This window comes from Oncorhynchus mykiss, chromosome 12, assembly GCF_013265735.2.
Source record: "Oncorhynchus mykiss isolate Arlee chromosome 12, USDA_OmykA_1.1, whole genome shotgun sequence".
Taxonomy (NCBI): Eukaryota; Metazoa; Chordata; class Actinopteri; order Salmoniformes; family Salmonidae; genus Oncorhynchus; species Oncorhynchus mykiss.
Genome location: NC_048576.1, coordinates 15,598,234 through 15,624,596, shown reverse-complemented (window position 1 = coordinate 15,624,596; position 26,363 = coordinate 15,598,234). Strand labels below are relative to the sequence as shown.

The following is a 26,363-nucleotide window of genomic DNA, read 5'->3' as shown; positions in this document are numbered from 1 at the left end:
GATTGGACTCCAGGTTAGCTGACATCTGACTTCAGTTTTCTTTTGGAGAAGTCATTAACCTAGGGGTTCACATACTGTTTAAATTATGTATTCAATATAGACAGGGAAAATACAATCATTTGTGTGTTGTTAGTTTAAGCACACCTGTTGTCTATTGTTGTGACTTAGAGGAAGATCAGTTCACATGTTTTTACCAATTTATGTGGAAATCCAGGTAATACCAAAGGGTTTTGTAGGTCTCCTTGCTCACTTTTTCAGTTCTGCCCACAAATTTTCTATGGGATTGAGGTCAGGCCTTGTGATGGCCACTTCAATTCCTTGACTTTGTTGTCCTTAAGCCATTTTGCCACAACTTTGAAGTATGCTTGTGGTTATTGTCCATTTGGAAGACCCATTTGCGACCAAGCTTTAACTTACTGACTCATTGCTTCAGTATATCCACATAATTTTCCTTTGTCATGATGCCATCTATTTTGTGAAGTGCACCAGTCCCTCCTGCAGCAAAGCGCCCACACATGATGCTGCCACCCCTGTGCTTCACGGTTGGGATGGTGTTCTTCGGCTTGCAAGCCTTCCCCTTTTTCCTCCAAACATAACGATGGTCATTATGGCCAAACAGTTCTATTTTTATTTGATCAGACCAGAGGACATTTCTCCAAAAAGTATGAACTTTGTCCCCATGTGCAGTTGCAAACCGTAGTCTGGCTTTTTATGGCAGTTTTGGAGCAGTGGCTTCTTCCTTGCTGAGCGGCCTTTCAGGTTATGTTTTGTACTTGTTTCCTCCAGCATCTTCACAAGGTCCTCTGCTGTTCTGGGATTGATTTGTACTTTTCACATCAAAGTACGTTCCACAGGTACACCTGCAATTGACTCAAATGATGTGAATTAGCCTATCAGAAGCTTCTAACGCCATTACATCATTTTCTGGAATTTTCCAAGCTGTTTAAAAGCACAGTCAATTTAGTGTATATAAACTTCTGACTCACTGGAATTGTGATATAGTGAAATAATCTGTCTGTAAACAATTGTTGGAAATATTACTTGTGTCATGGACAAAGTAGCTGTCCTAACCGACTTGCCAAAACTAGTTTGTTAACAAGAAATTTATGGAGTGGTTGAAAAACTAGTTTTAATGACTCCACCCTAAGTCTATATACAGTGCCTTGCGAAAGTATTCGGCCCCCTTGAACTTTGCGACCTTTTGCCACATTTCAGGCTTCAAACATAAAGATATAAAACTGTATTTTTTTGTGAAGAATCAACAACAAGTGGGACACAATCATGAAGTGGAACGACATTTATTGGATATTTCAAACTTTTTTAACAAATCAAAAACTGAAAAATTGGGCGTGCAAAATTATTCAGCCCCCTTAAGTTAATACTTTGTAGCGCCACCTTTTGCTGCGATTACAGCTGTAAGTCGCTTGGGGTATGTCTCTATCAGTTTTGCACATCGAGAGACTGAAATTTTTTCCCATTCCTCCTTGCAAAACAGCTCGAGCTCAGTGAGGTTGGATGGAGAGCATTTGTGAACAGCAGTTTTCAGTTCTTTCCACAGATTCTCGATTGGATTCAGGTCTGGACTTTGATTTGGCCATTCTAACACCTGGATATGTTTATTTTTGAACCATTCCATTGTAGATTTTGCTTTATGTTTTGGATCATTGTCTTGTTGGAAGACAAATCTCCGTCCCAGTCTCAGGTCTTTTGCAGACTCCATCAGGTTTTCTTCCAGAATGGTCCTGTATTTGGCTCCATCCATCTTCCCATCATTTTAACCATCTTCCCTGTCCCTGCTGAAGAAAAGCAGGCCCAAACCATGATGCTGCCACCACCATGTTTGACAGTGGGGATGGTGTGTTCAGGGTGTTCAGCTGTGTTGCTTTTACGCCAAACATAACGTTTTGCATTGTTGCCAAAATGTTCAATTTTGGTTTCATCTGACCAGAGCACCTTCTTCCACATGTTTGGTGTGTCTCCCAGGTGGCTTGTGGCAAACTTTAAACAACAATTTTTATGGATATCTTTAAGAAATGGCTTTCTTCTTGCCACTCTTCCATAAAGGCCAGATTTGTGCAATATACGACTGATTGTTGTCCTATGGACAGAGTCTCCCACCTCAGCTGTAGATCTCTGCAGTTCATCCAGAGTGATCATGGGCCTCTTGGCTGCATCTCTGATCAGTCTTCTCCTTGTATGAGCTGAAAGTTTAGAGGGACAGCCAGGTCTTGGTAGATTTGCAGTGGTCTGATACTCCTTCCATTTCAATATTATCGTTTGCACAGTGCTCCTTGGGATGTTTAAAGCTTGGGAAATCTTTTTGTATCCAAATCCGGCTTTAAACTTCTTCACAACAGTATCTCGGACCTGCCTGGTATGTTCCTTGTTCTTCATGATGCTCTCTGCGCTTTTAACGGACCTCTGAGACTATCACAGTGCAGGTGCATTTATACGGAGACTTGATTACACACAGGTGGATTGTATTTATCATCATTAGTCATTTAGATCAACATTGGATCATTCAGAGATCCTCACTGAACTTCTGGAGAGAGTTTGCTGCACTGAAAGTAAAGGGCCTGAATAATTTTGCACGCCCAATTTTTCAGTTTTTGATTTGTTAAAAAAGTTTGAAATATCCAATAAATGTCGTTCCACTTCATGATTGTGTCCCACTTATGGTTGATTCTTCACAAAAAAAATACAGTTTTATATCTTTATGTTTGAAGCCTGAAATGTGTCAAAAGGTCGCAAAGTTCAAGGGGGCCGAATACTTTCGCAAGGCACTGTATATACACTGTTCAATAAAATAAAGGGAACACTTAAACAACACAATGTAACTCCAAGTCAATCACACTTCTGTGAAATCAAACTGTCCACTTAGGAAGCAACACTGATTGACAATAAATGTCACATGCTGTTATGCAAATGGATTAGACAACAGGTGGAAATTATAGGCAATTAGCAAGACACCCCCAATAAAGGAGTGGTTCTGCAGGTGGTGACCACAGACCACTTCTCAGTTCCTATGCTTCCTGGCTGATGTTTTGGTCACTTTTGAATGCTGGCGGTGCTTTCACTCTAGTGGTAGCATGAGACGGAGTCTACAACCCACACAAGTGGCTCAGGTAGTGCAGCTCATCCAGGATGGCACATCAATGCGAGCTGTGGCAAGAAGGTTTGCTGTGTCTGTCAGCGTAGTGTCCAGAGCATGGAGGCGCTACCAGGAGACAGGCCAGTACATCAGGAGACGTGGAGGAGGCCGTAGGAGGGCAACAACCCATTAGCAGGACCGCTACCTCCGCCTTTGTGCAAGGAGGAGCAGGAGGAGCACTGCCAGAGCCCTGCAAAATGACCTCCAGCAGGCCACAAATGTGCATGTGTCTGCTCAAACAGTCAGAAACAGACTTCATGAGGGTGGTATGAGGGCCCGACGTCCACAGGTGGAGGTTGTGCTTACAGCCCAACACCGTGCAGGACGTTTGGCATTTGCCAGAGAACACCAAGATTGGCAAATTCGCCACTGGCGCCCTGTGCTCTTCACAGATGAAAGCAGGTTCACACTAAGCACATGACAGACGTGACAGAGTCTGGAGACGCCGTGGATCTCATCTCGGTACCTAATGGCAGTCAGGCTACCTCTGGCGAGCACAAGAAATGCCACCCCACACCATAACTGACCCACCGCCAATCCGGTCATGCTGGAGGATGTTGCAGGCAGCAGAACGTTCTCCACCGCGTCTCCAGGCTGTCACGTCTGTCACATGTGCTCAGGGTGAACCTGCTTTCATCTGTGAAGAGCACAGGGCGCCAGTGGCGAATTTGCCAATCTTGGTGTTCTCTGGCAAATGCCATGCACATTTGTGGCCTGCTGGAGGTCAGTTTGCAGGGCTCAAAACCCTTTGCATTTTAGAGATGAGTACTGAATTGCATAACCTCTAAAGGAACATTTAAAGTGTCCCATAGAAAAATCATATTTGCTGTACCTATGCTATGTATATAAAAAAAATCTGTTATATATTCCTCTGTCCTATTTAAAAACAAGTTATCATCCAATAGGCTTTGATTAAATTTCCAATATCCTCGCCTACGTGGAAATTCAGTAAGAGTAATGTATAAGTAATGTATTATCTGATGGTCCTGACTGCATTCTATCCCTTTTCAACACCTCCCTTATATTTCTTTACTATTTGCCATATATTTTTAAACTGTGCTGTTGCACAAAAGTTTTCCATAGTTTCTACAGATTGTAAATGAAAGATTTGTTTTTGCTAACAGTATGATTATGTTATTGATCGATTGACTATGATTTGCCAGTAGTGCACCCTGTAGTGCTAAAATAGTGCAGCAGTGCAAAACCTAAAATGTTAGTCCGTAATCATAACATGGTTTTTGAATGTTCACATTGAGATATTAAAGACATGATAGATCAGACGCATAGTACATCAGACGCATAGTACATAAAGGAGTGAGATCTGTAGAAAGACAGAGTGGCTGTGGAATGTGCTGGGTGGACGGGAGAGAGTCATGGGAGTGCGATAGGTGATACAAGAGGACATCTGTGGATTAGGCGAAGGAGGGGTTGAGGTCAGGAGGACAGGTCAGATCCCCTGAAGGGAGAAATAATGGTTTCAGTATCCTGTTACCCTCTTCCTGTTGAACCATAAGATGTAAGGATTGGAGAGAAAGAGTGGTGTCTGAAGTAGAGTGTGTGTATGTATATATGTATATATGTATATATGTATATATATATATATATATATATATATATATATATATATATATATATATATATATATATATATATATATATATATATGATGGTGAGAAATGTTTTTTGTCTGAATACAGCTGTGTCGACCCTTTGGGAAGAATTAAACTTGGTCAAGCTTCAAGTGTCTGTGAGTTATTTACTCTGAAAAATAAGAACCTAACAACAGATTCAATTTCACGCTTCCGTTCATGTTTCAAGCATAGCTTTTCTTACGATCCTAACAATTTACGTATGGATTTTCTTAGGATTGTAACGATACGTATGTTCAACCTTTAGATAGGAATCTGGATCCATATCAGAGCGGTTGGATCAACCCTACTCCTCAGCCAGAGCGGACTCCCCAAGAGCGAAACTCTGTGAATTTACGAACGGACAATGACAACGTTCTTAATTTACGCACGCTGGGCACACTCTGGCACTCCAGATTGAATTTACGAATGGACAATGACAACGCTCTTAATTTACGAACGCCCAGAGCGCACGCTGGGCACACTCTGGCACTCCAGATTGAATTTACGAACATGGAGTTAGAAAAAAAGAAGGGCAAATACAGGTTGTCTCTTTAACATTGTTTTTTTTTTTTACTTTCCACAGAATCGAATGGAGGAAAGCAAAGCGTTGTTCAGGACAATAATAACCTACCCGTGGTTTAAAGATTCCTCAATCATTCTATTCTTGAATAAGATTGACTTAATGCAGGAGAAAATCTTGTTCTCACATCTGGTGGATTACTTCCCTGAATATGATGGTAAGAACTCCTTTTTTTCATGGATTTAATGAAAGAAAGACAAGCTCAATTTGCATGGACCAGCTAAATGTGATCATAAACTACCAATGCAAAATTTGTTTTAATTTCACCTTTATTTAACCAGGTAGGCTAGTTGAGAACAAGTTCTCATTTACAACTGCGACCTGGCCAAGATAAAGCACAGCAGTTCGACACATACAACAACACAGAGTTACACATGGAATAAACAAACGTACAATAAAGTAGAAAAAAGAAAAATCTATATACAGTGAGTGCAAATGAGGTAACGTAAGGCAACAAATAGGCCATGGTAGCGAAATCATTTCAATATAGCAATTAGACACTGGAATGGTAGATGTGCAGAAGATTATTGTGCAAGTAGATATACTGGGGTGCAAAGGAGCAAGATAAATAAATAAATACAGTATGGGGATGAGGTAGTTGGATGGGCTGTTTACAGATGGGCTATGTGCAGTGATCTGTGAGCTGCTCTGACAGCTGGTGCTTAAAGCTAGTGAGGGAGATATGGGTCTCCAGCTTCAGTGATTTTTGCAGTTCGTTCCATTCATTGGCAGCAGAGAACTGGAAGGAAAGGCGGCAAAATAGCACTCCTCTGTCTCAGTATGTGAAACCTAGTGGTTAAGAGCGTTTGGCCAGAAACCAAAATGTTGCTGGTTCAAATCTCTGAACGGACTAAGTGAAAAAATCTGCTGATGTGCCCTTGAGCAAGGCACTTAACCCTAATTGCATATTTACAGAAGTGGCTTTTCTGTCTACAATACAATGTGGTTCACACTGACAGGGACATAGGCCTATAGGATATGTGAGTGTCAGCTGCAGCTGGATACTATTGGCACCAAAAGAGACCAGGATGGGTGCTATCATAGTGACACTTTCCGGTAGACTTCATAGGTCAGAATCATACTAGGCTAGGCTACTCCTTTTATGAGGACATTTAGATAAAAAAAAGTACAATATATGTAAAAGTACAATATACAGTGCATTCGGAAAGTATTCAGACCCCTTGACCGTTACATTACAGCCTTCTTCTAAGCTGTATTAAATACACATTTTTCCTTGTCAATCTACACACACAACGCTATAATGACAGAGAAAATAGGTTTTTTGAATTTTTTGAAAATGTATTAAAAATGAAAAACAAATACCTTATTTACTTAAGTATTCAGACCCTTTGCTATGAGACTTGAAATTGAGCACAGGTGCATCCTGTTTCCATTGATCATCCTTGAGATGTTTCTAAAAATGTATTGGAGTCCACCTGTGGTAAATTCAATTGATTGGACATGATTTGGGGGCTCCCGAGTGACGCAGCGGTCTAAGGCACTGCATCTCAGTGCTAGAGGCGTCCCTACAGACACCCTGGTTTGAATCCAGGCGGTATCATAACCGGCCTTTATTGGGAGTCCCATAGGGCGGCGCACAATTGGCCCAGCATCGTCCGGGTTTGGCCGGTGTAGGCCTTCATTGTAAATATGAATTTGTTCTCAACTGACTTGCCTAGTTCATTTAAAACAAATCTGACTAGTTATTTTATTGTTACTTTTTATTCTATTTTACTTTAGTTTATTTGGTAAATTTTTTCTTAACTCTTTCTTGAACTGCATTGTTGGTCAAGGGGTTTGTGTACTTTCTGAATGCACGGTAACAAATGAACCAGCACTTGCACTTGACCCCCCCCCCCCCCCCCCCCATGAAGGAGTAGCATGTCATATTTTATTGGGGGTCAGACAGCGCCAGATACAGTACATTGGCTACATCTAGTAAGACAGAGGTGTGCTGTTTCGCTTAGGTGCTGTTTCACTTGCTCAGATGCTTTCTCCAGTGAGAAAGTTTTAGCCACTTGGGGGGTGAACTGTCCAGATGCACTGTTCAGATGCTGGAATTATTTTGGACAAAAGTGCGAAGGTTACCTACTTTAAGTAAAAAACATCATGACTGGTTGTGTTCATTACACCGTAATATATTTTTACAGTTAAATTACATGTCTTTACTATAAAACCCATTTAAAAACGGTGTGCTTACGCTGGCCCTGTATCATATTACCAGTATACTTCATAGATAAAAACACCCTAAATAAACCATATATACAATGCACATCATAAATAAACTATTGTATGTATATGATGCAGCCGTCTAACACCATTTTCAAGACCTTGCCCCTTATGGCCTGTAATCGATCCTTGGCGGTGCAATTTATAACCTCTTGGTCCCTGTGGCCACCGAAGGCGATTCACAAACAATCAATGTTCAAACCACACACACACACACACAGTTCCAGTTAAGACAATCGGTGGGCAGTACACTTTCAAACACCCTCCCTCTGTGCTGCTGGGTCAATACCATGTTAATTTCACCAGACAATATTTAATATATTGGTTTAGATTGATATAAGAGTTAAATTAACTGATGTGCCATTATTTCATGAATCATATAACTAATCATATCTCCTCCTCCTAAGGGCCCCAGCGGGACCCACAGGCAGGAAGAGAATTCATCTTGAAGATGTTTGTGGACCTGAATCCAGATTGCGATAAAATCTACTCCCACTTCACCTGTGCCACTGACACGGAGAACATTCGATTTGTCTTTGCCGCTGTCAAGGACTTCATTCTGCAGCTGAATCTGAAGGAGTACAACCTGGTTTAAAGGCTACAGCTGAATCTGAAGGAGTACAACCTGATTTAAAGGCTCCAGCTGAATCTGAAGTAGTACAACCTGGTTTAAAGGCTCCAGCTGAATCTGAAGTAGTACAACCTGGTTTAAAGGCTCCAGCTGAATCTGAAGTAGTACAACTTGGATTAAAGAATCCAGCTGAATTTTACGGAGTACAACCTGGTTTAAAGGCTCCAGCTGAATCTGAAGTAGTACAACTTGGATTAAAGAATCCAGCTGAATTTTACGGAGTACAACCTGGTTTAAAGACTCCAGCCGACCGCAGTTACAGACTCTTTAATACCATGTGAAGGAGTACAACCTGGTTTAAAGATTCCAGCCCACCGCAGTTACAGACTCCAAAAGCTGCAGCCAGAGACCAGGGCCTGGAGCCATAGTACAGATAGACTACTTCAGTATGTCTGGTTGTCTTTCACTACGGTGAAACCCTACAGAGAATTTACATAAATGACTGTATTATTTCAACTGTTCACCACTGCATTATTTTATTTTTTATGGGTATCTTTGATTTTGTTTACGAGGTGCATCATGATGATGAATATCACTGTGCCTTTTTGAGGATAGAGGATTCTGGTGTACATTGAGAGTTATTGAGAACTCTTTGTAAACCGTTTAAAACACATTATAACAGTGTAAACACACATTTCATCAGATGAGAGTTAAAAAGTGCTTTGATGTGCCTGGTGTGTCTCTGAGGACTGTTGACCGACGGCTCTCTTGTCAAAGAAAGTCTGGTGGACATTTAGATAACTGCTATGAATCACATCACATTACATCCTCCAGCGGGTCATAGTCACACTAGTGTTTCACCTATATGCATTTAGCAGGGGTGCACTGCCACTACATAAAAAAATGTAGATGTATGCCCTCCCCACCTCCCGCAGAAGGACCCCATGAAGGCCCCAAACACTGCAGTCTATAATGTGTTTTTTTTGTATTGAGACGTGGTTTAAATACATTGTTTACGTATTTAAAATGAGTAGTCATTCTCTGGGTCAGAGGATAGAAGAAACAGTCATAATCATCACCTAGAACACGTAAACTAGCAAACAGGTATTATTTGCACAATTGACACATTTTGTTGTTTTTCTATTGGTGTATAGCTAAGTGTTGCCAAATTAATATTACCTCTATTGACTGAACACCCTCTACACCCTCTAAAGGGTGAAATCTGACACTGTACCATCAAATTTCAGCCAAAACGCATTTGACTCAACACTTTTCAGTTGTGATACTGTATATGTCAGCTACCAGTGTTATAAAATAAGCATATTAGCTCCCACTAAACAGTGCATCTTGATGCTGTTCCTCATCCAATGAGGGATTGTTATCATATTTACACAAGGTCTATCGTTGATCCATAACATCTGCCTTTTGACAGTCCTTTGTTTTCTCAGTGGAGATCTACTGTATTGCTTTGGCACAGTTTCAGTTTAGGGATTTTAAACTTTAATGAGTTATCGAATCACTCTCTGGTTTCAAGATTATTTCTGATAAGGGCTGAAAATGATTCCCCATATGTAGTATATGCCTCCTTGCACTTTGTAAATACAAACTGATACAGTGATTTTCTGTTTTAAGGTCCTGTAAAATGAAAAGTGTTGCAATTGTTACCTGCTGAATGAGAATGTTGGGTCCAATGACCTGCTTTGTACACAGGCATTCATTTCTTGAACTCATTTTTTGAATCATAAATATGTAATTTGAGAGTAAAAATAAGAACTTACATTTTTATATAAATTAAAGAACTAATCAAGGTTTTCAATTTGTGTCAATCTTCACACACCCTGACGTCATGTGCCATTTTAAAGTCTCGATTGAAAATAAAGCATATATATTTCACATTTATGTCAAATTATCTTCGGAGCAATTTTGTCCATGTTTTGAAATTAGGAGTGACGGAATAAATCATTACAATTAATGCAACATCCTTCTCCGCACTTTTTTCAGCTACTGTGTATATTTGTGTGGCGATTACCATTAGAATCTAAGGCATAGAGTACACTGTAGATGGTTTTGGAAGTTTATGCTGCCACTCATTGTTTGTCATGGCATTTAATGTCTGTCTGCCTTTTCCTAGCTGTGAGAGTTTAGCCTCTCAAATCATTTCAGTGATATCCATCTGGTCAGACAGCATCGCTGCAGGGATGGATGTCCTGCTGCTGATTTAGAGAACATTTTTACAGAAGGGGCTTTTCTGTCATGGATACAATGTGGTACACACTGACGGGGACATAGGCCTATAGGATGTGTGAGTGTCAGCTGCAGCTGGATACTATTGGCACCAAAAGAGACCAAGGTGTGTGCTATAATAGTGACACTTTCCTGTAGGCTTCATAAGGCAAGAATCATACTAGGCTAGGCTACTCCTTTATGAGGACATTTAGATAAAAATAGCTACTTTATTGAGGAAAAATATACTTTCTATACCTGTAATATGTGATTGTCCCACCTAGCAATCTTAAAATGAATGCACTAACTGAGTCACCCTGGATAAGAGTGTCTGCTAAATTACTAAAATGTACAGTGCCTTGCGAAAGTATTCGGCCCCCTTGAACTTTGCGACCTTTTGCCACATTTCAGGCTTCAAACATAAAGATATAAAACTGTATTTTTTTGTGAAGAATCAACAACAAGTGGGACACAATCATGAAGTAGAACAACATTTATTGGATATTTCAAACTTTTTTAACAAATTAAAAACTGAAAAATTGGGCGTGCAAAATTATTCAGCCCCCTTAAGTTAATAATTTGTAGCGCCACCTTTTGCTGCGATTACAGCTGTAAGTCGCTTGGGGTATGTCTCTATCAGTTTTGCACATCGAGAGACTGAAATGTTTTCTCATTCCTCCTTGCAAAACAGCTCGAGCTCAGTGAGGTTGGATAAAGAGCATTTGTGAACAGCAGTTTTCAGTTCTTTCCACAGATTCTCGATTGGATTCAGGTCTGGACTTTGACTTGGCCATTCTAACACCTGGATATGTTTATTTTTGAACCATTCCATTGTAGATTTTGCTTTATGTTTTGTATCATTGTCTTGTTGGAAGACAAATCTCCGTCCCAGTCTCAGGTCTTTTGCAGACTCCATCAGGTTTTCTTCCAGAATGGTCCTGTATTTGGCTCCATCCATCTTCCCATCAATTTGAACCATCTTCCCTGTCCCTGCTGAAGAAAAGCAGGCCCAAACCATGATGCTGCCACCACCATGTTTGACAGTGGGGATGGTGTGTTCAGCTGTGTTGCTTTTACGCCAAACATAACGTTTTGCATTGTTTCCAAAAAGTTAAATTTTGGTTTCATCTGACCAGAGCACCTTCTTCCACATGTTTGGTGTGTCTCCCAGGTGGCTTTTGGCAAACTTTAAACGACACTTTTTATGGATATCTTTAAGAAATGGCTTTCTTCTTGCCACTCTTCCATAAAGGCCAGATTTGTGCAATATACGACTGATTGTTGTCCTATGGACATAGTCTCCCACCTCAGCTGTAGATCTCTGCAGTTCATCCAGAGTGATCATGGGCCTCTTGGCTGCATCTCTGATCAGTCTTCTCCTTGTATGAGCTGAAAGTTTAGAGGGACGGCCAGGTCTTGGTAGATTTGCAGTGGTCTGATACTCCTTCCATTTCAATATTATCGCTTGCACAGTGCTCCTTGGGATGTTTAAAGCTTGGGAAATCTTTTTGTATCCAAATCCGGCTTTAAACTTCTTCACAACAGTATCTCGGACCTGCCTGGTGTGTTCCTTGTTCTTCATGATGCTCTCTGCGCTTTTGACGGACCTCTGAGACTATCACAGTGCAGGTGCATTTATACGGAGACTTGATTACACACAGGTGGATTGTATTTATCATCATTAGTCATTTAGGTCAACATTGGATCATTCAGAGATCCTCACTGAACTTCTGGAGAGAGTTTGCTGCACTGAAAGTAAAGGGTCTGAATAATTTTGCACGCCCAATTGTTCAGTTTTTGATTTGTTAAAAAAGTTTGAAATATCCAATAAATGTCGTTCCACTTCATGATTGTGTCCCACTTGTTGTTGATTCTTCACAAAAAAATACAGTTTTATATCTTTATGTTTGAAGCCTGAAATGTGGCAAAAGGTCGCAAAGTTCAAGGGGGCCGAATACTTTCGCAAGGCACTGTAAAATGTAATGAGGTCATTGTTGCATTGTTCAACTGGCAGGCACACTCCTATAAACCCAGTGGGTTTACAATATCAACAGAACAGCCCAGTTTCTATGGGGAAAAGCCTCCCCTACTTGGTGACAGTTACCTTACCTGTAAAATGGAAAATAATTACAACCCAACTTGTGTGTGTGGGAGGGGTTTGTTTACACAATACCCCAGGTTTCAGTTGTTTCCAAACCCAAACTATATAATGGAGAAGAGAACTACAGTAGTTTACATCAGGGTTTCCCCCAAACTCGGTCCTGCCCCCCTCCCTGGGTAGAGATTTTGTTTTTTGCCCTAAAAATGCATGGCCGATTCAAATCAAAATCAGACCTTACCATTAAATTCTTACTTACAATCCCCTAACCAACACTGTAGTTTAAGATAATATTGACTAAATAAACAAAAGTAATTACAAAAAATGAATAAAAAGCCACACAAAATAACAATAAAGAGGCTATATACAGGGGGTACAGAGTCAATCTGTGGTGTACAGGTTAGTCAAGGTAATTTGTACATGTAGGTAGGGGTAAAGTGACTGCGCATGGATAATAAACAGTGAGTAGCAGCAATGTAAATAGTCCAGGTAGCCATTTGATTCATAATTTAAAACAATTCAAATAATCGAAGCTTGATCAACTAGGGCAAAAAAACAACACAGGACTGAGTTTGGGAAACCATGGCTTATATCACCTGCTTCTGGTTTAAATGCATGTTAGGAATGCGACCCGGTTCCTACACGTAAGCATGACTTCTGCATTTTGACAGGGAGGGAGGACGTTATCTTGACCCGCATCCCCCTGGTTGGAATAAAAATCATTATCCATCTACCTCACCTTACCTACGGACGGCTACAACACGGCACCAATATGGGTGAATGCTGTATGTCGGCTGAAGAATTGGAGAGAAATAAGATACATCAGGAGATTGAGAGACAGCTTCGCCGGGACAAGAGAGAATCTCACCGCGAGATAAAGTTGTTGCTTTTAGGTGAGTCATGGCGTATGCTATGTATAATTGGTTATTCGGCAACTTTATGCGCGAGGTATAGTTAACTACGCTACTCCAAGTTGATTTTATATCGTAAAAAAATTGTTAGAGGAATAGGCCTAGTCTAGATAGCGTTTTGACAATTATTTTAATCTTGCAAATGAACATTTGACTTTCCTCAAATGGTTCCCATCATCTGTGGTTTAGTTTAAACTCGACTTGTCTTTAATCTGCTATAGATCAGTGCCATTTAAAGACCCAGTGCAGTCAAAAACTAGATTTTCTGGGTTTTAAATATATTTCCACACTATGAGGTTGGAATAATACTGTGGAATGAGGTTGGAATAATACTGTGGAATGAGGTTGGAATAATACTGTGATATGAGGTTGGAATAATACTGTGGAATGAGGTTGGAATAATACTGTGGAATGAGGTTGGAATAATACTGTGGAATGAGGTTGGAATAATACTGTGGAATGAGGTTGGAATAATACTGTGGAATGGTGAAAACAATGCTAATCCCTTTTTAGTGTAAGAGCTGTTAAAAAGACTGCCTGATATGTCAGCCTGTTTTGGTGGTATGGAGTTTTGGCGGTAAATTAGTTAATAGATCAATAAGAAATAGGTGACCGACTGGCTCAAATCATATTAGGTAGCAAAATTTGAAATTGTGTTTTTTGCATTGGGTACAAGTAGAGACTCAGAGCTACAAAATTGTATATCATACACTGCATTTGAGGACCAATTGGAAAGTAATTCTGCTTTGAAAGTTGACAAACTTGTAAACTCACTTTTGAGAAAATAGCTTTGGTACTGAATGTTTTGGTACTTTCCGGAGAGCTCTCCTTTGTCTACACCCATTCAGCATTGTTCACACCTTCTTAAGCCAGCTCCACCCATCTCTTTAAGGATTCACATGGGAGGTCATGTGCATTAAGACTAACAGTGGCAAAAGTAGTCACCTACAATAAGGAAAAATTCCAGGCAAACAGAAAGTGTCCAGATAAAAATATTTTATAAATATTAGATAATGCTTACCCAGACACACTAAATTGCTGGGTCATGTGAAAGAAATCAAATCAGAAATTTATTTATATAGCCCTTCGTACATCAGCTGATATCTCAAAGTGCAGTACAGAAACCCAGCATAAAACCCCAAACAGCAAGCAATGTAGGTGTAGAAGCACAGTGGCTAGGAAAAACTCCCTAGAAAGGCTAAAACCTAGGAAGAAACCTAGAGAGGAACCAGGCTATGTGGGGTGGCCAGTCCTCTTCTGGCTGTGCCGGGTAGAGATTATAACAGAACATGGCCAAGATGTTCAAATGTTCATAAATGATCAGCATGGTCGAATAATAATAAGGCAGAACAGTTGAAACTGGAGCAGCAGCACGGTCAGGTGGACTGGGGACAGCAAGGAGTCATCATGTCAGGTAGTCCTGGGGCATGGTCCTAGGGCTCAGGTCAGTTGAAACTGGAGCAGCAGCACAGCCAGGTGGACTGGGGACAGCAAGGAGTCATCATGTCAGGTAGTCCTGGGGCATGGTCCTAGGGCTCAGGTCCTCCGAGAGAGAGAAAGAAAGAGAGAAGGAGAGAATTAGAGAACGCACACTTAGATTCACACAGGACACCGAATAGGACAGGAGAAGTACTCCAGATATAACAAACTGACCCTAGCCCCCCCGACACATACATTACTGCAGCATAAATACAGAAGGGGTCAGGAGACACTGTGGCCCCATCCGAGGACACCCCCGGACAGGGCCAAACAGGAAGGATATAACCCCACCCACTTTGCCAAAGCACAGCCCCCACACCACTAGAGGGATATCTTCAACCACCAACTTACCATCCTGAGACAAGGCTGAGTATAGCCCACAAAGACCTCCGCCACGGCACAACCCAAGGGAGGGGGAGGGGTGGGGGGAGGGCGCCAACCCAGACAGGATGACCACATCAGTGAATCAACCCACTCAGGTGACGCACCCCCTCCAGGGACGGCATGAGAGAGCCCCAGTAAGCCAGTGACTCAGCCCCTGTAATAGGGTTAAAGGCAGAGAATCCCGGTGGAAAGAGGGGAACCGGCCAGGCAGAGACAGCAAGGGCGGTTCGTTGCTCCAGAGCCTTTCCGTTCACCTTCCCACTCCTGGGCCAGACTACACTCAATCATATGACCCACTGAAGAGATGAGTCTTCAGTAAAGACTTAAAGGTTGAGACCGAGTTTGCGTCTCTGACATGGGTAGGCAGACCGTTCCATAAAAATGGAGCTCTATAGGAGAAAGCCCTGCCTCCAGCTGTTTGCTTAGAAATTCTAGGGACAATTAGGAGGCCTGCGTCTTGTGACCGTAGCGTACGTGTAGGTATATACGGCAGGACCAAATCAGAGAGATAGGTAGGAGCAAGCCCATGTAATGCTTTGTAGGTTAGCAGTAAAACGTTGAAATCAGCCCTTGCTTTGACAGGAAGCCAGTGTAGAGAGGCTAGCACTGGAGTAATATGATCAAATTTTTTGGTTCTAGTCAGGATTCTAGCAGCTGTATTTAGCACTAACTGAAGTTTATTTAGTGCTTTATCCAGGTAGCCGGAAAGTAGAGCATTGCAGTAGTCTAACCTAGAAGTGACAAAAGCATGGATTCATTTTTCTGCATCATTTTTGGACAGAAAGTTTCTGATTTTTGCAATGTTACGTAGATGGAAAAAAGCTGTCCTTGAAATGGTCTTGATATGTTCTTCAAAAGAGAGATCAGGGTCCAGAGTAACGCCAAAGTCCTTCACAGTGTTATTTGAGACGACTGTACAACCATTAAGATTAATTGTCAGATTCAACAGAAGATCTCTTTGTTTCTTGGGACCTAGAACAAGCATCTCTGTTTTGTCCGAGTTTAAAAGTAGTAAGTTTGCAGCCATCCACTTCCTTATGTCCGAAACACATGCTTCTAGCAAGGGCAATTTTGGGGCTTCACCATGTTTCATTGAAATGTACAGCTGTGTGTCATCCGCATAGCAGTGAAAGTTAACATTATGTTTTCGAATAACATCCCCAAAAGGTAAAATATATAGTGAAAACAATAGTGGTCCTAAAACGGAACCTTGAGGAACACCGAAATTTACAGTTGATTTGTCAGAGGACAAACCATTCACAGAGACAAACTGATATCTTTCTGACAGATAAGATCTAAACCAGGCCAGAACTTGTCCGTGTAGACCAATTTGGGTTTCCAATCTCTCCAAAAGAATGTGGTGATCGATGGTATCAAAAGCAGCACTAAGGTCTAGGATCACGAGGACAGATGCCATTAAAATGTAATTTACCACCTTGCTATGATGTGCTATGATGATGGGGTCTAAAACCAGACTGAAGCATTTCGTATACATTGTTTGTCTTCAGGAAGGCAGTGAGTTGCTGCGCAACAGCCTTTTCTAAAATTTTTGAGAGGAATGGAAGATTCGATATAGGCCGATAGTTTTTTATATTTTCTGGGTCAAGGTTTGGCTTTTTCAAGAGAGGTTTTATTACTGCCACTTTTAGTGAGTTTGATACACATCCGGTGGATAGAGAGCCGTTTATTATGTTCAACATAGGAGGGCCAAGCACAGGAAGCAGCTCTTTCAGTAGTTTAGTTGGAATAGGGTCCAGTATGCAGCTTGAAGGTTTAGAGGCCATGATTATTTTCATCATTGTGTCAAGAGACATAGTACTAAAACACTTGAGCGTCTCTCTTGATCCTAGGTCCTGGCAGAGTTGTGCAGACTCAGGACAACTGAGCTTTGAAGGAATACGCAGATTTAAAGAGGAGTCCGTAATTTGCTTCCTAATAATCATAATCTTTTCCTCAAAGAAGTTCATGAATTTATCACTGCTAAAGTGAAAGTCATCCTCTCTTGGGGAATGCTGCTTTTTAGTTAGCTTTGCGACAGTATCAAAAAGGAATTTCGGATTGTTCTTATTTTCCTCAATTAAGTTAGAAAAATAGGATGATTGAGCAGCAGTAAGGGCTCTTCGGGTACTGCAAGTTTGTGCTATAAATCAAAACAAATCAACTTAGTAAATTAGTCACTTGCGCCGAAGACCTTACAGTGAAATGCTTACAGGCCCCTAACCAACAATGCATTAAAAAAAATATGAGTAAGAAATTAAAGGAACAAGTAATTAGAGCAGTAAAATAACAAGAGCGAGACTATATACAGGGGTTACTGGTACAGAGTCAATGTGCGGGGGCACCGGTTAGTCGAGGTAATTGAGGTGATATGTACACGTAAGTAGAGTTATTAAAGTGACTATGTATAGATAAGAGAGTAGCAGCGGTGTAAATGAGGGGATGGGGAAACAATGCAAATAGTCTGGTTGCCATTTGATTAGATGTTCAGGAGTCTTACTGCTTGGGGGTAGAAGCTGTTTAGAAGCCTCTTGGACCTAGACTTGGAGCCCCGGTACCGCGGCAGCTGAAACCTGGTTCCTGACTGAGTCCGAACACTCCTTGGCGACAACAACACCAGGCTCCAGAGCATCAAAACTCTAAAACAGGAAATAACAAAAAAAGTTAAGAAATTACAACCTTGCACAACATCAATAATTGAATTATTCACCTTCCAAGTTTAGATAAGAAGAATAACCTCATACAATGCAATGAAAATAATATTCACCTGAAGTCCTGGTACCGCTTGAACTGTGGCAGCGGAGTACAGAGTCACGTGTTGTTGCCAGCCATACAGTATTTTTCCACCAGCACCGTACCATCCTCCAGTCCAACCAGCTGTGGGACGTTGACCCCTGTCACAGTGCTGTCCTTCACAACACCAGCAATCTCAGACAAAGTATTCACTCTGGTCTTTCTGAAGCGTTGCTTTGGTAAGGCCGAAGCACCAGTCGAGGGCAAACTTGGTGTGGCCTGTGATCAGGAAGTGAAGGTCCAGACTGTGGTGGAGCTTGTGCACGGTACGCCAGACACAATACCAGAGCACAAACTTGTTCTTGTTTTGGCCACTGCAGTTATCACAAATTAGGCACGTGTGTTTTTCCCCAACTCCGTAGTTGGTGAAGAAATAAGGCTTGTAGTTGACTGCGCTGATGCCGTTGCTGGATGCCATGCCTTCATCAATCAAGTAGTTGACTCGTTGTGGTATTTCTTCACAGCAGACACCAAACAAGCCACACTTGCGAGGAGTTAAAAAGTAGATGGGACCTGGCTGCGTAGGGTCCAGAATGATATTAAGTTAATGAAAAGAAAATGTAACGTAAAACGTAAGATAATGTTTTAATGCATCATTATCAGGTAAGTTTCACTTGACTACAAATGTAAAGAGCAACAGCACTGTATACAGAATCATCATCTTGGAAACTGGACATTAAAATGATAACACACAGCCCGACTACACACACCTCTAGAAAATACAGAAATAATGTTAGATCAATAAAAGTAGTGCCAATCGTGTTTGAGGTCAATTAAATAGTCAACACGTTTTGCTTATGCTTCACATACCAAGTGTTGCCATCAATTCCTTATAGAGACGCCACACTGCTGCTTTTGTCACATGGGATGGCAGCAGCTTTCCACCAAAGTGTTTGTGTCCTGGGTGGCCTACTGGTAATACTATTGCATTATCCTCTGTGTAGTTGTTGATGAAGTTCACCACTCGTCCTCATTCTTCAGGTGTAACCTGTGCTTGCTTGGGCCAGCTCTTATTTTGATGGGAGGCATTAGACCATTCTCCTTGTATGACTGGTGGAGGATAGTCAGGCGTGTTCTACTGATGCTGAAAGACAAATTCCAGATACAAATATTTTGGCATTATAATAGAATAGTTGGCTGTAATCACCGCCAGACATACCTGGCTAACTTGATGGGTCATGTAATCATCTGGCAAAGTGGAGTCTTTTGTTTAGACATGCTAGCTAAACATTGAACCATAATCCTAATCCATAGAGTACTAGCAATACAAACCGATTGTCATAACTAGCTAAAGTTAACCAAATAGGTTCAATGTTAGCTAGTTAGGCTATAACTAGCAATGCGAAATGGCATTTTGAGATAACATTACTACATACAGATAATAAACGTAATGTTAGCAAGCAAGCCAATGTTAGCAAGCAAGCCTAGCCTAACAGTATCCTTTAGCAACCTTCTGACAAAATTAGAAACGTATAATATCTGAAACTGTAGCTAGACTCTTACCCGTATACATGGATAAATGTATAAGACGTCCTGTTTCGTTTCCATTGCTTGGCCCGTTGTGTCAAATCACTCTGGTTCACACTGACCATGTACAATGCCATAAAAATCATCTTAAACTTTAGCCCCCACCCAAAATCTGACCATTTCACTCACCCTAGCAGAGCTTTTTAGGCTGTTTTCATGTTAACCAGAGTGTTGGTAACTGTAACTGTGCTCCTGGCAACAATTTAACTACGCTTTTTTGCCGATTTACTGACACCGGCCATATTCAACCAGTGTTGAGCGTTAGTAAATTCATCAGTTATTCTGCACTCTGGCACACTCAGACGAGAGTAATCTGAACAGTAGTTGCAGTGAAGTTCTAATAAAATGGATACTTGCATAGTCGACTCTTTTGTTAAGTTTTAATACGCAATTCTTTAAAAAAAAGCTGCTTTTGACAGGATTACCTACTGACCAGCTCAAATAGACAGAAGCATGCTATATGGCAGACCAATCCAAATTCATCTTTCGGCACTCATTATCTCAGCCAATCATGGCTAGCAAGAAAATATTATAATAAAAGTAACACAATAACAAGGCTATATCACAGGAGGTTGGTGACACCTTAATTGGGGAGGACGGGCTCGTGGTAATGGCTGGAGCGGAATCTGTGGAACGGTATCAAATACATCAAACACATGGTTTGATACTATTCCATTTGCTCCTTTCAAGCCTTTATTATGAGTCATTCTCCCCTCAGCAGCCACTGGGCTATATACAGGGGGTCTGATATCCAGAAGCTATTTTCGGTCATAAGAGAAATTAGAAGAAGCATTATGTACAAAATTTGTTACAAACCATGCAAAAAAATATTATAATAGCACAATTGGTTAGGACCCGTAAAACAGCAGCCATCTCCTCCTGCACCATGAGATGAACATCTAGTCTATATATCACCTCTATGGAATAGTAGGCTGCATCTTTCCTGGCAGGACAAGTTTTCTTATCATAGTTGTTCTCCAGAGAAGCCCTGGGTAGTTGAATAGGTATGAGTCACTCCAAACCCCATTCTCCACATAGAAACCTGTTAAACCAGTAGATAATTGAGCAGACACTCAGAACAAGGCTACACTTTTTGTCTTGGAGATTTTCAGCCCTGAAAAAGGTGAGTATTACTGGCAGAGTAATTACAGTCAGGACAAATAACAGTAGGCTACATTTTTTAAATGACTGTCTGTACGTCTTCATGACATAGTTTAAATGTGCTGTACAAAGTGTGACTGAATGTGTAATCTAGGGGCGACTGATGGCGAGTGGGCATTATCATTCATAGAACAGTCCTTCAAAACTACTTGGAGAGGGACCAAGAAGCACTTTCTGAAAGCCTCTATCCTACGTCACACTTATCTCACCTGCATCTCTCTTCTATCCAAACTGTCATCTAGCACATTTTAACTCTCTGATCAGCAGTTATGGCTATGTGTGGTATGTGGACAAGTGGCAGTAGTTGATCCTGGCTTGCATTTTAATGCAACACTCATGTGAGGCCAACTTCAATGCAATTTAATGTCAGAATTTCTCATAGTGAAATGATTACTAGCCACACCGTACTATTGTAGTAGCTACATGAAGGCCTACTGCACTATTGTAATAGCTACATGAAGGCCTACTGCACTATTGTAATAGCTACATGAAGGCCTACTGCACTATTGTAATAGCTACATGAAGGCCTACTGCACTATTGTAATAGCTACATGAAGGCCTACTGCACTATTGTAATAGCTACATGAAGGCCTACTGCACTATTGCAAAATTTTCACACGGTGCATTTTACTACTTACTATCAAAACATGGATTGTTCTTAGGTTATTTTAGGAATGCGTTAAGTATTACAGGACATTGAAGAAAGGTCAAACCAATCTTATCCTTCAGCTTCAATTAACAAACTTCTCAATGTATTCCTGCTCTATAGGTCATATTATTGGCCAATAAGCCAAAGTATGCAATACATGTGGATGAAGTGGTACCTTTATGTAACACACACCCACATGTAACACACACATTCTCGTACACACATGCGTACATAAACTCACACACACACACACATTTGTTTTACTATCCTTGTCTGGACCAAACAATTGATTCCCATTCAAAAATAAGCATAAATACCCTTTTTCCTTGTGGAGACCGGCAAAATATTTTCCTTGTTTTACTATACTTGTGAGGACTTCTGGTCCCCACAAGGATAGTAAAAAGAAACACACACACTGAGGGTTGTGCTCAATTCACAATTTTGGAATTGACTCCAATAGACCTCGACAGCTTGTAGTCCCAAAAACAGGAAATTAGTAGAATATTTGCATAAATGTTTGTTTTCGTTGGTCATTCCTTCTAAGATTGACATGAAAATCAATTGTTTCATCAATATTTGATATGCATGTGTATAACAACATGTTTGATGTTTTATGTACAATATGTTTATTTGTATAGACTACACCTAATTTAGAAGAGGCATTTTGAATTTCATAGGAAATATAATTGAATTTTGTGAAATTCTTTAATTCAAATTTGAATTGAAATTCTTTATTCTGTTTACTACATAAATTCAATAATTTAATTGGGATTTGTGAGGCACTCTCAATTCCATTCTAAATTGAGCCCAATCCTGACACACACTGACATTCACAGACTCATGTCTCTCCTTTCCCAGGGACTGGTGAGAGTGGGAAGAGCACCTTCATCAAGCAGATGAGGATCATCCATGGGACGGGCTACTCCGAGGAGGACAAACGAGGCTTCACCAAGCTGGTGTACGGGAACATCGTCATTGCTGTTCAGAAAATGATCCAAGCCATGAAGACCCTACGGATTGATTTCAAAGATCACCAGAACATTGCAAGCAGCTTGTCAGAAGATTCAGTATCATATGATTGTGTTTTTCTAAAGGGGCTTGCTGGTTCATAAGTTTAAGTATCAATCTCTAGGAACATCTACTCTATGAATAGGTTTTTATTGTCATGTCTAAAACGACATCTCTGTGTGTTCCAGAGCCATGCAGACAAGCTGAGCAGGGTGGAGGCAGACATATTGACCAACCTGGAACCATGGCAGGTGGATGGCATCAGAAGACTGTGGAGTGACCAGGGCATGCAGAAGTGCTACGAGCGCAGGAGGGAGTACCAGCTCTCTGACTCTACCAAATAGTGAGATTTGTCTTTTACCCACTCACTCAGTCCAAGCTCAGGTATACATGCATGTACACTCAACAAGTCACAGCTCCTTGAATCTGCCAAATGTGTGATCTGTATCCATAGATAGATAGATATGACTATGCACTCCATAATACGTCAGGTATCTAGTGTTAGGGTATTTAGCAAAGTATGTGCCACTGCCAATGCATTTTCCAATGTTATTTTCATGATAGTTACCTGAGTGACCTGGACAGAATCGCTGCGCCCTCATACCTCCCCACTCTGCAGGATATCCTCAGGGTCAGGGTCCCTACCACTGGCATCATAGAGTACCCCTTTGACCTCAAGACTGTCATCTTCAGGTCAGTAATCTCTCTATTGGAGTAATGGTGTCAGAGCCTTGTTGTCCACTGAGGCTATGGTTCTGTTTATATACTTCTACTATACTTTTTTCGACCCTTCCTTCCTTCCTTCCTTCCTTCCTTCCTTCCTTCCTTCCTTCCAGTAATCTCTGATCTAACTTGTTTGGATCTTTGAAAGCTATGTACTGTAGTTGAGCTCTTACCTCCACTTATTTAGTAATGTTAGACCAGTGATTACTTCAAGGAAGAGTGGAGGGAATGAGGGAAGGAAGTATTCCCCATGTCAGCATTTTAAATGACACCCTGAAGGTGGTTCCCTATAGCTGGAATAGGGTGTGATTTGAGATGTGTTCCGTGTTGTTTTTACCAGGATGGTGGATGTTGGAGGTCAAAGGTCAGAGAGGAGGAAGTGGATCCACTGTTTTGAGAGGGTCACCTCCATCATCTTCCTGGTGGCTCTCAGCGAGTACGACCAGGTTCTCTATGAGAGCGCCAATGTGGTGAGTTGTTTCTCCCATGGTCACATAAAGTCAAATAAATGATTTGGGGTACTGTAAAATGTACTACCACTACCAGCCAGGTAGACTCCCTTCATTGTGTACGTGCGCAGTAGTGTATAATCAAAGATTATGGAGGGTTCAATGTGGAGGGTTCAATGTGGCGGGTTCAATTTAATTCCAAGCCTAAGTGTTTTTAGACATATATTATTCTACCAATAACACATTTGAACTTGATCTGAATCTTCATATGTGTTTATGTTCCTTGCAGAATCGATTAGAGGAGAGCAAAGCCTTGTTTACAACCATCGTCACCTATCCCTGGTTCCAGGAGTCCTCCATCATCCTCTTCCTCAACAAAACAGACCTCCTAGCAGACAAGATCTTACACTCCAACTTAGCAGACTACTTCCCAACGTTCACTGGTTAGTACACTAGACTAGTACACTGGTAGTCATACATTTAGTTGTATATTCAGGCTATACTCCAACCTTGCTGAGTACTTTCCTAAGTACACTGGATAGTTATGCCTTGATAGGTGTGTGTCAATATCTTTTACATATCCATTGTTGGGGTCAATTCCACCTAAATTCCAGTGAATTAGAGTTCATTCCTATATATAAAAAAACAGAGTCCATATCCAATTCAAGTGACGGGAACTGGAAGGGACCCCAACTCTGACCGTATTATGCATGAAGCGATTCCCAGTGTATTTTACGAACATTCTTTTTCATAAATGTATTCTTTTAAAGGTCCACAGAGAGATGCAGAGTCTGCTAAGATGTTCATCCTGAACATGTACAAAGAGCAGCACATAGGGCGTCACAAATCTCTGTACAACCACTTCACCTGTGCTACCGATACAGAGAACATCAGAGTTGTCTCCAAAGCTGTCAGGGACACAGTCTTCCAAGAAAACCTGGATCGGTTCGGGTTAGGGGTTTAGGACTAGTGTGGTCACGGTTATATGCTACAAACATGTTATTTTAGTTTGGGGTTACAGTTTTGCTACAGAATAACTGTGGTCGTGAATAATACACTTTCTTACTATAGCAGGACTTCAGAAACATTTTGATTTACACTGCTGTTCAAAAGTTTGGGGTCACTTAGAAATGTCCTTGTTTTTTAAAGAAAAGCACATTTTTTTGTCCATTAAAATAACATACAATTATTGTGAATCTAATGTACTTGTCCTCTTGGTCAGAGTTGACATTGAGAACTCTCCATAGAGATTGGTGTTTTGCGGGTCAACAGTGAAGCAGCGACTCTGGGATGCTGGCCTTCTAGGCAGAGATGAAAAGAAAAAGCCATATCTCAGACTGGCCAATAAAAATACAAAATTAAGAACACAGACATTGGACAGAGGAACTCCTAGCACTGCCTAGAAGACCAGCATCCCGGAGTCACTGTTGATGTTGAGACTGGTGTTTTGCGGTTACTATCTAATGAAGCTGCCAGTTGAGGACTTGTGAGGCGTCTGTTTCTCAAACTAGACACTGTAATGTACTTGTCCTCTTGCTCAGTTGTGCACCGGGGCCTCCCACTCCTCTTTCTATTCTGGTTAGAGCCAGTTTGCGCTCTTCTGTGAAGGGAGTGGTACACTGAGTTGCACAAGATCTTCAGTTTCTTGGCAATTTCTCGCATGGAATAGCCTTAATTTCTCAGAACAAGAATAGACTGACGAGTTTCAGAAGAAAGTTCTTTGTTTCTGGCCATTTTGAGCCTGTAATCGAACCCACAAATGCTGATGCTCCAGATACTCAACTAGTCTAAATAAGGCCCGTTATATTGCTTCTTTAATCAGAACAACAGTTTTCAGCTGTGCTAACATAATTGCAAAAGGGTTTTCTAATGATCAATTAGCTTTTAAAAATTATAAACTTGGATTAGCTAACACAACGTGCCATTGGAACACAGGAGTGATGGTTGCTGATAATGGACCTCTGTACGCCTATGTAGATATTCCATTAAAAAAATCTGCCATTTACAACATTAACAAAGTCTACACTGTATTTCTGCTACATTTGATGTTATTTTAATGGACAAAAAATTTGCTTTTCTTTCAAAAACAAGGACATTTCTATGTGACCCCAAACTTTTGAACGGTTGTGTGTATATATATATATATATATACATATTTTTATATATTTTTATATATCAGCAGTTGTCGCAGTGCTATACAGATACCCAGCCTAAAACCCCAAAGAACAACCATGGAGTTTTTCCTGGCCACTGTGCTTCTGCATTGCTTGCTCTTTATGGTTTTAGGCTGGGTATCTGTAAAGCACTTCATGACAACTGCTGACGTAAAAGGGCTTAATAAAATACATTTGATTGAATTTGATTGTGAAAAGTATGAATTGTAAGAAATAACAGACAGACTCCTGAACATCTACCATATTATGAGATGGGGTATCAGTAGGCTATCCCATCTGTATGACATGGTTGATGAGAAAAATACCCTGGGAAGAATGTTGCCGATCCTTCCTGCACAGTTCCTGCAGGTTAAGAGGAAGTAAAGGGAAAATATGCCTACAGAGTCAAAGTTCCTTAGTTTACATTTGTGTTGTAATAGGTGCGTTTCACATTGTGTATGTTTTATAATTGACACTTTCCTCCTTTTTTGTATCTATAAAACCTCAAATAAATTATCAACACATTCACAGGATTCTGGAATGGTCACTGGTTTGTTAATGTTTGTGCAGGTATCTTAGCAATAAATCATTAAAATCGACCCTATGGAGAGTTCTGTCTCATTTCTCACAGGACATGTAGAGTAGG

General features: G+C 40.9%; 2 protein-coding genes across 3 annotated transcripts in view; both read left to right on the top strand.

Moving 5' to 3' along the window:
* Positions 1-10,139, top strand: part of LOC110537041 (guanine nucleotide-binding protein G(q) subunit alpha) — a 30,231-nt gene extending 20,092 nt beyond the window's left edge. Inside the window, exons 7-8 of one of the 2 annotated variants that reach the window (XM_021622756.2) lie at positions 5,366-5,519; positions 7,999-10,139. In XM_021622756.2, the coding sequence (XP_021478431.2) occupies positions 5,366-5,519; positions 7,999-8,186 (342 nt within the window). In that variant the 3' untranslated portion in view covers positions 8,187-10,139. The remainder of the gene's footprint in view (positions 1-5,365; positions 5,520-7,998) is intronic. The other variant, XM_021622757.2, reaches the window with a different exon arrangement.
* A 2,994-nt stretch (positions 10,140-13,133) lies between these two features.
* LOC110537042 (guanine nucleotide-binding protein subunit alpha-14) lies at positions 13,134-24,947 on the top strand. Its single transcript, XM_021622758.2, has 7 exons — positions 13,134-13,376; positions 22,243-22,427; positions 22,581-22,735; positions 22,957-23,085; positions 23,456-23,585; positions 23,854-24,007; positions 24,335-24,947. Exons 1-7 carry the CDS (start codon positions 13,256-13,258, stop codon positions 24,526-24,528), a joined length of 1,068 nt encoding a protein of 355 aa, XP_021478433.1. The 5' UTR covers positions 13,134-13,255; the 3' UTR covers positions 24,529-24,947.
* Positions 24,948-26,363: the final 1,416 nt, after the last annotated feature.

Excerpts from the sequence above, each read along its gene's own strand:
- LOC110537042 (XM_021622758.2), top strand. The coding sequence starts at position 13,256 with ATGGGTGAATGCTGTATGTCGGCTGAAGAATTGGAGAGAAATAAGATA. Across the intron at positions 23,586-23,853 it reads TCTATGAGAGCGCCAATGTG|AATCGATTAGAGGAGAGCAA; the intron begins GTGAGTTGTTTC and ends TGTTCCTTGCAG. Across the intron at positions 24,008-24,334 it reads CTACTTCCCAACGTTCACTG|GTCCACAGAGAGATGCAGAG; the intron begins GTTAGTACACTA and ends ATTCTTTTAAAG.